Here is a 12,934-nt window from a genome sequence, read left to right as displayed (position 1 = left end):
GGGTTCAGGGGGGGGGGAAGGAGAAAAATTAGAATGGGGGTTCAAGAAAAGTGTTTTTTTTAACGGTACTCTGATTACCAAATGTTGCCTTGATCAATTGATTTTCATTTTGCTTACCATATGTATATGGCCTGTCGTTTAAAGTTATTTTTTCATCGGGTGTGAACATCGCTGGCTAGGTCAGCATTTATTATCCATCTCTAATTGCCTTGGAGAAGGTATTAGTGAGATACCACAGTGAACTACTGTAGGCAACGTGGCTAACTGGCAGGTTCTCCCGATCCTTACCCCTCTAATTCACAGCCACGGGGGCATAGCGTTGTGGCCTGCAATTTTACTTCATTTTGAAAGACTGCCTGGTGCCTATTTGCTGCTGTGCAGGCGTTGCACATCTCTCTTTTGCCCATGTCCTCTTAAATTTACAACCTCCACAATTGTGTATGTGTGTGAGAGATTGATCGCTGCATGCTTATGCCCCTGACAACAATCGCACTTTGGACATAATCTCGGTTTGAGACACCGTAGTCTGCTGGATAAAGGACATCTTTAATTGTTCGTTCCAACTGCATGTTTGCCATTCTATACTGGCACAACTCCAGTATCATACTGGTGGAGTGACAGTAACTACGTCTTCACAGAAGCCACTAAATTGTGCAATAGGAAGTGATAAAAAGATCCCTTTCCCAGAACTTTATTAAGTATTCCTGCTTTTCTTTTCCTTTTTTTGACAGAGCCAGCCATTGCAACACAATTTCCAATGGATTACCTGGAAAGGGTCAAGAGAGTCCATTCGGAGGGTGGCTATGGATCCCAGGGGTAAGGCAGCACTAACTGTTTACGTTGTGTAGTAATATTGTACAGCAATAACGTCAAGAGTTTTTACACTGAATTTGTATTATTGCCGTCCAACACCACTGATACGTTACCCACGTTAGTGACGCAGTTCTGTTGGTGAGGGCTTGTGGTGTGCAAATGAGATGCCACGCTTGGTAAGTTACGACAATGAGCGCACCGCTGGAGTACGTTACTGGCACTTTGAGAAGGTCTGAGGGAGAAAGATGTCGGTCGGTCAGCATCTGGTGGTGAAGTGTTTGAATTTCAAGCACAGTCCTGGCACAGAACTGAACACATTTGTGTTCTCTCCCCAGGAGCAGACTGACCTGCTGTTTTTGTTTGTTTGACTTTCAGATTGGCAGTATCTTCGTTATTTTGCTTTAACTTGGAGGAAATGTTGAGCCAGTGCAGTGTAGATGGACCCACTGCGCTGTTCAGGGAGAAGTTCCTTCACTGTCACTTGAGACAAAATCATGGAACAGTGATGCATTTCCAAATGAAGCTGGCTCACAGTTGGTGACATAGAGTGCAGGAGACCATTCGGCCTATCGAGTCTGCACTGACTGCAGACCCACCCAGCCCCTCTTCCCCCTAACCCCACATATTTACCCTGCTAATCCCCCTGCCACAAGGTCAATTTAGCATGGCCAATCAACCTAACATCTTTGGACTGTGGGAGGAAACCGGAGCACCCGGAGGAAACCCACGCAGACACGGGAAGACCCCGCACGGACAGTGACCCAGGCCGAAATTGAACCCGGGTCCCTGGCGGTGTGAGGCGGCAGTGCTGACCATTGTGCCACCGTGCCGCCCAAAAAACGACTCTGGTGGGACTCGAACCCACAACCTTTGAAGAGCAGCTCAAATCATTGACTAATCATTGTGCCATAGAGCCACACATTCCTATATCCTTTTGTCCTTCCCGATGTTACAGGCTGTTGAAGGAGCTTTGGCGAGTTGCTGCAGTGCATCTTGTCGATGGTGCTGCCACCATGCATTGGCTATTGTCGAGAGACAAAATGACTCCATCTTTTTAAAAAAGGATTTCTATATCAAGTTGAAGAGCAGTGTGCCTCATATAAAGTTGCGTAAATGTTGCACTCTTTTCAGTTCCACGTGTCGTCACTAACTGTGCCTGTACCCAGGTATAAATATGACTGGAAGATTGAGGAGGCGCAGAAGAATCTCTTGCGAACACATACAACAGCTGTCAGTGCACGGATGCTGTACAAACTTGCCCAAAAGGTGAGTTGATTTTTTTTTTCCCTCCCCTTGGCTCCGCTAGGGAGTAATTCCACAGTTGCCAACCATCTCCAGTGTTCCACCCTCAGGTGCCAGTCCTCTACCTAGTCTTGCGGTGCCTGCAATTTACAAAAGTAATCAGGACGGAGATTTTCTGTCCCAGATCTCTGGCCGCTAAACTGCAAACAGACCTTGCGGCGAACACCGAACAGGTCAGAGATCAAACCTCTGATTACTATAATTCAGCCCTTTTGTAACCAACTGAAGCATCAGAACAGCACTTCCACAAGCCTTGAGCGTGTAGGTATGTTCATTGTGGCAGTGAGGGATCCTGTGTGTGCGTAGCCCTGTTTGCTTCAGTCTATGCAAAGACTTAATTTTAAGATATTTGTGCCGATGCACAATTAGTTAAATGCTAGACCTTGGAGGTTAACTAACTCTAAGCTTAACAGTTGTAGCTGGCTTGACTGCATGTGGAATCAGAAGGCATGATGGGTTAGCTAAAAGTTGACTGCATTCCTGAAGGGTACGCAATGCAGGCAAACAACAGTTTCCCATAACAGCAGCTGCAAGGATTGTTTTTCTAGATGGAGACAGCCTGTGAAAAACACTTCCAATAACGAGATAAGGGTTAAAATATAGTTTGTATTTTAGTGTTACAGCTCAAGGGCCTGGCTGAGAGGCCAGTCTCCCAAATTTGCCATGTTAAAATTTTTAAGTTCTGTTCAATAAAACAACATTTTAAAACTCGTACCAAGTCCCCTAGACTCTTCGAACGAACAAATGGATCCAGCAAGCAGTCAAGGAATATACCTTAATCTTGGTGTTCAAAACCAAAGTAATGTTTTTATCACGTAAAATTGATTTTAAAAAGAAAAGTTGTAAATGGGGGTGAAAAGGGGGCAGTACTTGTGGTTGAATGTCCTTTTTTTAAAAAAATAAAATGGTGTCTGTAAATGGTAAACGCACACGCAATGGGGCGCTGCCATAGTGTAGCCTCCAGTCTTTATGCACCTACTGGCCTGTAAGATCTGGTGTGAGGCTACCAGTTTTGCAAGCTCCTGCAGTGTGTCCTGCCAGTGGAGGCTTGTGTCCGGCACACAGGGTCCTTCTATGTTCCACAGAACCCCACTCACTACCTTCCCAATGCCAGTGAAATGTGTGTTGAGAGATTTGAACAAATGGTTTAAAAAGTCAAGCACAAGGGTAGCTTTCACATGGGGCGGAGGGCGGACCTGGTTTAATGTCTTCTGTCTTTAATGGGAGACTGGAGCTCCTGGGTCCTGACTTGTAGATCTCCTTTAGTGTGCTGGGGTAGTGAGATGCTGTGGCCTCTACTCGACTGTTGGGAACCCTAACGTTAGTTGATGTATATTTGGGAGACCTACAAAAAAATCATATTTAAATGCATCTTTTTTGGAGGTCGGCCGTTAACCTTCTTTAAAGAACAAAGAAAATTGCAGCACAGGAACAGGCCCTTCGGCCCTCCAAGCCTGCACCGACCATGCTGCCCGACTGAACTAAATGCCCCCTACCCTTCCGGGGACCGTATCCCTCTATTCCCATCCTATTCATGTATTTGTCTAGACGCCCCTTAAAAGTCTCTACCATATCCGCTTCCACAACCTCCCCCGGCAAGGAGTTCCAGGCACCCACCACCCTCTGTTTTTAAAAAAAATCTGTCTCGTACATCTCCTTTAAACCTTGCCCCTTGCACCTTAAACCTGTGCCCCAAGTAATTGACTCTTCCACCCTGGGAAAAAGCTTCTGACTATCTTTAGGTAAGAGAACATTAGCACAGTGGTTAGCACTGCTGCCTCACACAGCGCCAAGGACCCAGGTTTGATTCCCCGGCTTGGGTCACTGTCTGTGCAGAGTCTGCGCATTTTCCCCGTGTCTGCGTGGGTTTCCTCCGGGTGCTCCGGTTTCCTCCCACCGTCCGAAAGACATGCTGGTTAGGATGCATTGGCCATGCTAAATTCTCCCTCAGTGTATCCGAACAGGTGCCAGAGTGTGGTGACTAGGGGATTTTCGCAGTAACTTCATTGCAGTGTTAATGTGAGCCTACTTGTGACATGAATAAATAAACATAAGAGTCAACCACATTGCTGTGGCTCTGGAGTCACATGTAGGCCAGACCGGGTAAGGATCGGGCGGCACGGTAGCACAGTGGTTAGCACTGCTGCTTCACAGCTCCAGGGACCTGGGTTCGATTCCGGCTTGGGTCACTGTGTGGAGTTTGCACATTCTCCTCGTGTCTGCGTGGGTTTCCTCCGGGTGCTCTGGTTTCCTCCCACACTCCAAAGATGTGTGGTTTAGGTTGATTGGCCATGCTAAAAAAAAAATTGCCCTTACTGTCCTGAGATATGTAGGTTAGAGGGATTAGTGACTGGATATGGGGGTAGGGCCTGGGTGGGATTGTGGTTAGTGCAGACTCGATGGGCCGAATGGCCTCTCTGTACTGTAGGGTTTCTATGAGGATGGCAGATTGCCTTCCCGAAAGGGACATTAGTGATTGGTTTTTATAACAATCAATGAGAGTTTTATGGTCACCATTATGACAGTAACAAATAAACTTGAAACGCAAATTAAAACACTTGAGAGATGTAACGTTTATGCTGTGCTATGCACTGTGTCCAAAGTAACTGCCACTTTCCTGTCTTGCTGAATGATATAAAGCCTTCTGTAACGGTTTTCCCCCTCACTACAGGAAGAGTTCACGCCTGTAAAATACTTCTCCATCGACCGAGTCTTCCGTAATGAAACACTGGATGCCACTCACTTGGCAGAGTTTCACCAGATTGAGGGGGTGGTGGCAGATTATGATCTGACCTTGGGTGACCTGATGGGAGTCCTCCAACAGTTCTTCAACAAACTTGGTAAGACCGTATCTCTCTGCGATTCTTCTCTGTTCCTTCCTGTAACCGACTTGGGTCAGGAAAGTGATCGTACCTGCTTATCTCTCTATAAACGTTGAAGGAATAATGTTATTGCAACCTCTTTTTATTGTATTGTTTTGGGAAGGTTATGAATCCATTTATTGAAGTGAGAAAGTTGAATTTTAACATCAATGGAAGCAAGTCATTGCTAGATGGTGCATTTGGCCTTACTAATTCAACGCTCTCACCAAGCAACCCAGTAATGTCAATGGTGTAACCCATTGCCCTCACTTCTATGATCCATAACCTTCTATAAAACACAGCGCCATTGTTGATTCATTTTTTTTTAAAGTATTGATTCCTTAGATGTGCTGGTAAAGTTGGCATTTATTGCATGGTTTCCAAGTCGGAAGGTGATTGGGGTTTTAAGTACCACATTAAAAGGCAATTGTGCTGACTATGTTAGTGTGAGAAGTCATGTATATTGACAAAGGACAATCCTTCTCTTGAGGGACAGTGGTGAGCCGACGGTCACTTTGTAAAACAATTTCCATTTGTAATTTTTTTTTTAAACTGAACTTAAATTTTCGGAATGCAATGGTGGGATTTGAACAGTAAGAAGTCTCACAACACCAGGTTCAAATTCCAACAGGGATTTGAACTCTCCTGCTCTGGGTAAATCGTCTCTGGGTGGCATAGCGGTTAGCATTACTGCCTCACAGCGCCAGGGACCCGGGTTCAATTCCGGCCTCGGGTCACTGCCTGTCTGCGTGGAGTCTGCACGTTCTCCCCGTGTCTGCGTGGGTTTCCTCCAGGTGCTCCTGTATCCTCCCACAGTCCAAAGATGTGCGGGTTAGGTTGATTGACCATGCTTAATTGACCCTAGTGTCAGGGGATTAGCAGGGTAAATATGTGGGGTTACGGAAATAGGCCTGGGTAGGATTGTGGTCGGTGCAGACTCGATGGGCCGACGGAAATAGGCCTGGGTGGGATTGTGGTTGGCGCAGACTCGATGGGCTGAATGGCCTCCTCCTTCACTGTAGGGATTCTATGAAATGGTTCTGGCCTCTTAGATTGCCAGTCCAATACCAACTGCAGTACAATCGAATATCTTGTCTCCTGCCCTGTTGAAAAATCCAAGTTTTAATGATAAAATTGTGCATTAGATTTGTTTTAAATTTCAAAGATGAGGTTTTTCAGAGTCTTTCTCCTGTTAACAGGTATAAGCAAACTGCGCTATAAGCCGGCCTTCAACCCCTACACAGAGCCTAGTATGGAGATCTTCAGCTACCATGAAGGTGAGTGCTATAAGGCCTGATCTAGCAGATGACGAGCAGTTCAAGGTTCATGCAGTGCTAATGCCTTATTGAGCTTGGGTGTACTCATTTTATTTAATAACTTTTTTATTGTCACCCCAGGAGTCTGTTTCAACGTAAATCTATTAAAAGTCTCCCCAGTTTAAATTTACATGTTTGATTTGATTTATTATTGTCACATATATTGGGATACAGTGAAAAGTATTGTTTCTTGCACGCTATACAGACAAAGCATACCGTTCATCGAGAAGGAGAGAGTGCAGAATGTAGTGTTACAATCATAGCTAGGGTGTAGAGAAAGAGCAACTTAATGCGAGGTAAGATCATTTCAAAAGTCTGGCAGCAGCAGGGAAGAAGCTGTTCTTGAGTCGGTTGATACGTGACCTCAGACTTTTGTATTGTTTTTTCCCGACGGAACAAGGTGGGAGAGAGTAAATCTGGGGTGCGTGGGGTCCTTAATTGTGCTGGCTGCTTTTCCGAGGCAGCGGGAAGTGTGGACAGTGCATTTTTCTGACCACCTTCTTAACGCGCGTAGTTTTGCTGAGGTCAGCTTCTTCTGTAATGGTTTTTGCATCACTTTTTCCCCCCCACCTTGGGGGGTGCAGGTGCAGGCAGGCTGTACGTCCTTGGGGGGGGGGGGGGGGTCCATCGCTACTGAAGTTGACTTGCCGTCGCTTTCACTTCCCATCACATCTCACTTTCGTGCGGGAGTGGCTGTTGAACGAATAATCGGCAGCAGGTGCACCTATCTCATCAGCACACTGCCCAATGTCACACCACTAATGCTGTTCCGACTCAGATCCGTTGGGTGAGCAGGGTATGGCATGCTTGAAGCTTCATGCAGCAATATCTCTCCACTTGAGTACAAATTTACATGGAAGATTGAACGGAAGGATTTGCATTTATTTGGCATAAAAAGACAAAGAACTTTTAACACTATAAAATATTTTTGACGCACTGACATTGTTATTTGGTGGCCATTTTGTCACCCATAAATAGAAAGCGAATGATTATCCCTTAATCTGTTTTTTGATGAGGGAAGAATATTGGCCGGACCACTGGGAGAGCTCTCCACGCTTCCAGAAGCGCTGTTGTCACATTTACATTCATCTCCGTAAGCAGAGAAGGCCTTTGTTTAACATCTGAGCCTCTGACAATGCAGCACTCCCTCAGTAGTACACTGGTATAAATGATGTGCTCAAATCTGTAGTGGGGCTTGAATCTACAACCTTCTGACTCCGGAAGGTAGAGCATTGTCAAACTGATGCTGCACTCAAAAAAGGTTAATAATTTTACTGTTTAACTCATTCTATATAGGGTGGCACAGTGGTTAGCACTGCTGCCTCACAGCGCCAGGGACCCAGATTCGATTCCTGGCTTGGGTCACTGTGCAGACTCCACAGGTTTCCTCCGGGTGCTCCGGTTTCCTCCCACAGTCCAAAAGAATCATAGAAATCATAGAAACCCTACAGTGCAGAAGGAGGCCATTCGGCCCATCGAGTCTGCACCGACCACAATCCCACCCAGGCCCTACCCCCACATATTTACCTGCTAATCCCTCTAACTTACGCATCTCAGGACTCTAAGGGGCAATTTTTTTTTTTAACCTGGCCAATCAACCTAACCCACACATCTTTGGACTGTGGGAGGAAACCGGAGCACCCGGAGGAAACCCACGCAGACACGAGGAGAATGTGCAAACTCCACACAGACAGTGACCCGAGCCGGGAATCGAACCCAGGACCCTGGAGCTGTGAAGCAGCAGTGCTAACCACTGTGCTACCGTGCCGCCATGTTGGGTGTTGGTTAGGGTGGATTGGCCGTGCTAAATTTTCCCTCGGTGTACCCGAACAGGCGCCGGAGTGTGGCGACTAGGGGAGTTTCACAGCAGCTTCATTGTAGTGTTAATGTCAGCCTACGTGTGACTAATAAATAAAATAAATTCTGTAGCTTTTTGTTTAATCCATACTTGCGTGACCCTTTTTAAATCAGTGATCCACATTGGATGCATATACATGAGCTCTTTATGGTCTTTGCTTACACGCCCTATTCAAAAAGCAGATTGCACCTTTTTTTTAAAGAGCTAAGGTACTTGCAGAAATATCTGGGCGCTGTCCCACAGCTGGTGATTAGGATTATTTTGATGCCTTTATTGAAGTCTTGTCGGCTGCAGACACTTGGAGCTGTTCACAGGGGGAATGGTCTCTGATTAGAAAGTCTCAATGTTGCACTTAGAGAAATGTCTTCTTTCTGCAGGATTGAAGAAGTGGGTGGAAGTTGGAAATTCTGGTGTCTTTCGCCCCGAGATGTTGCTGCCAATGGGTCTGCCGGAAAATGTGACCGTGATTGCCTGGGGCCTGTCTCTCGAGCGGTAAGTGGCACCCCACACGCTGGCACAGTTAGAAAGGTGGCTGTAGACATTGTGCTCATAGCCGACAGAGCACCTCCTGCACTGCCTCAACAGATGAATCCTAATCGTAGCTAATGAATTTGAACAAAAACATAAAACTTGGGTGACAGTGGTTAGCACTGCTGCACTCGCCTGACGAAGGGGCAGCGCTCCGAAAGCTAGTGGCTTTTGCTACCAAATAAACCTGTTGGACTTGAACCTGGTGTTGTGAGACTTCTTACTGTGCCTCAAAACACCAGGGACTCTGGTTCAGTTCCGGCCTTGGGTGACTGTCGGGCATCGGTAGAGAGAGAGAGAATCAGAGTTAAGGTTTCAGGTCTAAATGACCCTCAAACAGAACTGAAGAAAGGTAGAAATGTACAGAATTAAATACAGAATGATATAGTTAGAAAGGGGGACGGAGGAGGTGGTGGAGGAATAGCAGAACAAGGATAGGTCGGGACAAAGGAGAGATTGACAAGTTGTCATAGGCTTAAAACAAAAGGCACTTTAGTGCACCCTATCCAACCACGTAATTCCTTGCATTTCAACCCACCTTCAGTTCTGTAGAAGGGTCATTTAGACCTGAAACATTGGGCTAGATTCTCCAACCTAGCCCTCGGTTGAGGCTCTCTGGACCTGCTGCAGTGAACGAAGAGCTGGCTGAGTGCCAAATTCTCCGTCCTCGTTGCCAGTTGTGGTGGGGGCGGAAGCCCAAATTATTTGAGGTTCCCAACATCGGTAGTATCTTGCTTTTATATGCTTCAGTTTCTATTGGGTGGCACAGTGATTCTATTGGGTGGTGCTGCCTCACAGCGCCAGGGACCCGGGCTCGATTCCCGGCTTAGGTCACTGTCTGTGTGGAGTTTGCACATTCACCCTGTGTCTGCGTGGGTTTCCTCCGGGTGCTCCAGTTTCCTCCCACGGATGTGCGGGTTAGGTGGATTGGCCGTGCTAAATTGCCCCTTAGTGTCAGGGGGGATTAGCAAGGTAAATATGTGGGGTTACAGGGATAGGGCCTAGATGGGATTGTTAGTGCAGGCTTGATGGGCTGAATGGCCTCTTTCTGCACTGTAGGGGTTCGATGATTCTAACTTGCCTTTCTTTCTTCCTCCTTTAATTTATTCATGGATGTGATGTGGGCAACGCTGGCTAGGCTGGCATTTGATTACCTATCGCTAATTACCTTTGAGAAGGTGGTGATGGACTGCCTTTTTAAGCCGCTGCAGTTCACGTGTTGTGGAATGCTATTGGGAAAGGAGTTCCAGGTTTTGACGCAGCAACAGGGAAGAAATGGCGACTATAGTTCCAAGTCAGAATGGTGTGTGATGTAGAATAGAACTTGCCAGGGGTGGCACAGTGGTTAGCACTGCGGCCTTACAGCGCCAGGGACCTGGGTTCGATTCCTGGTTTGGGTCACTGTCTGTGTGGAGTTTGCACGTTCTCCCCCGTGTCTGCGTGGGTTTCCTCCGGGTGTGCCGGTTTTCTCCCACAGTCCAAAAGACGTGCTGGTTAGTTACATTGGCCATGCTAAAATTCTCCCTCCGTGTACCCGAACAGGTGCCGCCGGAGTGTGGCCTCTGGGGGATTTTCACAGTAACTTCATGACAGCGTTAATGTGAGCCTACTTGTGACATGAGAGTCAACCACGTTGTTATGGTGTCGCATGTAGGCCAGACCAGGTAAGGACGGCAGATTTCCTTCCCGAAAGGACATTAGTGAACCAGATGGGTTTTTCCAACAATCGACAATGGTTTCATGGTCATTAGTAGATTCCTAATTTCACCATCTGCCGTGGTGGGATTCGAACCCGGGTCCCCAGAACATTAGCTGAGTTTCTGGATTAGTAGCCTAGCAATAATACCACTAGGCCATCGTCTCCCCACTTTAAAGTGGTGTCAATGTTGTAGAAATCTTAGAAACCCTACATTGCAGAAGGAGGCCATTCAGCTTATCGAGTCTGCATCGACAACAATCCCACCCAGGGCGTATCCCCGTCACCCCACATATTTATCCCATTATTTCCTCTAACCTACAAATCCTGGGACACTAAGGGGCAATTTAACACGGCCAATCAACCTAACCCGCACATTTTTGGAGTGTGGGAGGAAACCCACACAGACACGGGGAGAACGTGCAAACTCCGCACAGGCAGTGACCCGAGCCGGGAATCGAACCCAGGTCCCTGGAGCTGAGAGGCAGCAGTGCTAACCACTGTGCCGCCCCAACCCCTCTGCCGCCCATTGTAGTGTAGGAATTAGTGGTAATGAGAGACTGGGTATTGGGAAGGGGGAGTTGGTGAATTGGGTTTAAACAGCTGATGGGATTTAGCAGTTTTATTTTGGTACGGAACAAAACAAACACAAATTAACACTTGGAGTAAAGCTGTTGAAATCAAACAAATCACTTTCATACTCCACGAGTCCTGTTAGCTACAGCACCCTCCTGATGGTCCAGCTGTTTAAGTGACTAAATTCTGCAGGCAAGTTCCTTTCCTAGTTAACTGGGGCAGTGGTTTGTCTCTACGTGCCCTGGGATAGAGGGGAAAATGGGTCTACGCTCCTGGTCATAATTGTGACCCTCTGATAGGAAAGTGCTTGTGGGAGCGGCCCCCAAACACTGATTTAATGTCACCAAACTCGAGCTGCACCTGAGTCGGGGGAACTTGGTGCTGACAGCGAACACCTGAAATGGAGAAGTGTTCCATCCCCACCCCTGGTGTCTCAATGTAAAGTTTATTTATTAGTCACAAGTAGGGCTTACGTTAACACTGCAACGAAGTTAGTGTGACGTTCCCCAAGTCGCCACACTTTGGCGCCTGTCCGGGTCAATGCATCACAACCATCACGTCTTTCAGAATGTGGGAGGGAACCGGAGCACCCGGAGGAAACCCACGCAGACACGGGGAGAACGTGCAAACTCCACACAGACAGCGACCCAAGCCGGGAATTGAACCTGGGTCCCTGGCGCTGTGAGGCAGCAGTGCTTGCCACTGTGCCACCCGTGTTTGACAGATTTATGAAATAAAAACGGAAAATGCTAGATAAACTCAGCAGATCTGACAGCCTGGGTGGAGAGAGAGCGAATCAGAGTTAAGGTTTCGGGTCTAAATGACCCTCAAACAGAACTGAACAAAGGTAGAAATGTACAGAATTATATAGTTGGAAAGGGGGAAGGAGGAGGTGGGGGAAGGATAGTAATCAAGGATAGGTCGGGACAAAGGAGAGATTGACAAATTTGTCATGGGCTTAAAATAAAAGGCACTTTAGTGCACCCTATCCAACCACGTAATTCCTTACATTTCAATCTACCTTCAATTCTGTAGAAGGGTCATTTAGACCTGAAACATTGGGCTTAATTCTCCAACCTCTCCCTCAGCTGGGACTCTCCAGCCCTGCTGCAGTGAACAGAGAGCTGGCTGAGTGCCAAATTCTCCGTCCTCGTTGCCAGTTGTGGTGGGGTGCGAACGTCCGGATTATTTGAGGTTCCCAACATCTGTAGTATCTTGCTATTATTTGCTTCCGCGGGCGGCACAGTGGTTAGCACTGCTGCCTCACAGCGCCAGGGACCCGGGTTTGATTCCTGGCTTGGGTCACTTAGTCTGTGCGGAGTCTGCACGTTCTCCCCGTGTCTGCGTGGGTTTCCTCCGGGTGCTCCGGTTTCCTCCTAAACTCCAGAGATGTGCAGGTTAGATTGATTGGCCATGCTAAATTATAGGAATGTAAGAACTAGGAGCAGGAGTAGGCCATCTGGCCCCCTCGAGCCTGCTCCGCCATTCAATAAGATCATGGCTGATCTTTTCGTGGACTCAGCTCCACTTACCCACCCGCTCACCATAACCCTTAATTCCTTTACAGTTCAAAAAATTATCTATTCTTGCCTGAAAAACATTCAACGAGGTCGCCTCAACTGCTTCACTGGGCAGGGAATTCCACAAATTGCTCCTTAGTGTCAGGGGGATTAGCAGGGTAAATGTGTGGAGTTATGGGAATAGGGCCTGGGTGGGATTGTGGTCAGTGCAGGCTCGATGGGCCAAATGGCCGCCTCCTGCACTGTAGGGAATCTACGATTCTATTACTCAGTTGACAGAAACATGTTTTTTTTGGAGCTGTCCAATTTCCTTTTGCCTAACACTTCCCACGTGAGAAGCTGTTGTGGACAGGTTTCATTTGCACTCCTCAGTCAGCTTGTCACTTCATTGCCAGCTTTGCGCTGCGTGTTATTTAGTTGATCTTAGCCTTGAGAATAGAAGCTCGCCGAACAGGACTGCTATT

General features: G+C 47.2%; 1 protein-coding gene across 1 annotated transcript in view; it reads left to right on the top strand.

Annotated features, from left to right (window-relative positions):
• farsa (phenylalanyl-tRNA synthetase subunit alpha) overlaps positions 1 to 12,934 on the top strand; it is a 47,965-nt gene that overhangs the window by 27,597 nt on the left and 7,434 nt on the right. The window contains exons 9-13 of the mRNA XM_078234792.1: positions 732 to 816; positions 1,980 to 2,079; positions 4,787 to 4,955; positions 6,176 to 6,253; positions 8,528 to 8,642. Of these exons, the coding sequence (XP_078090918.1) occupies positions 732 to 816; positions 1,980 to 2,079; positions 4,787 to 4,955; positions 6,176 to 6,253; positions 8,528 to 8,642 (547 nt within the window). The remainder of the gene's footprint in view (positions 1 to 731; positions 817 to 1,979; positions 2,080 to 4,786; positions 4,956 to 6,175; positions 6,254 to 8,527; positions 8,643 to 12,934) is intronic.

The sequence above is a fragment of the Mustelus asterias genome, chromosome 19, assembly GCF_964213995.1.
Source record: "Mustelus asterias chromosome 19, sMusAst1.hap1.1, whole genome shotgun sequence".
In the NCBI taxonomy this organism is placed as follows: Eukaryota; Metazoa; Chordata; class Chondrichthyes; order Carcharhiniformes; family Triakidae; genus Mustelus; species Mustelus asterias.
The sequence above is the reverse complement of the archived record's forward strand: the minus strand, read 5'-3'. Positions and strand labels throughout refer to the sequence as shown.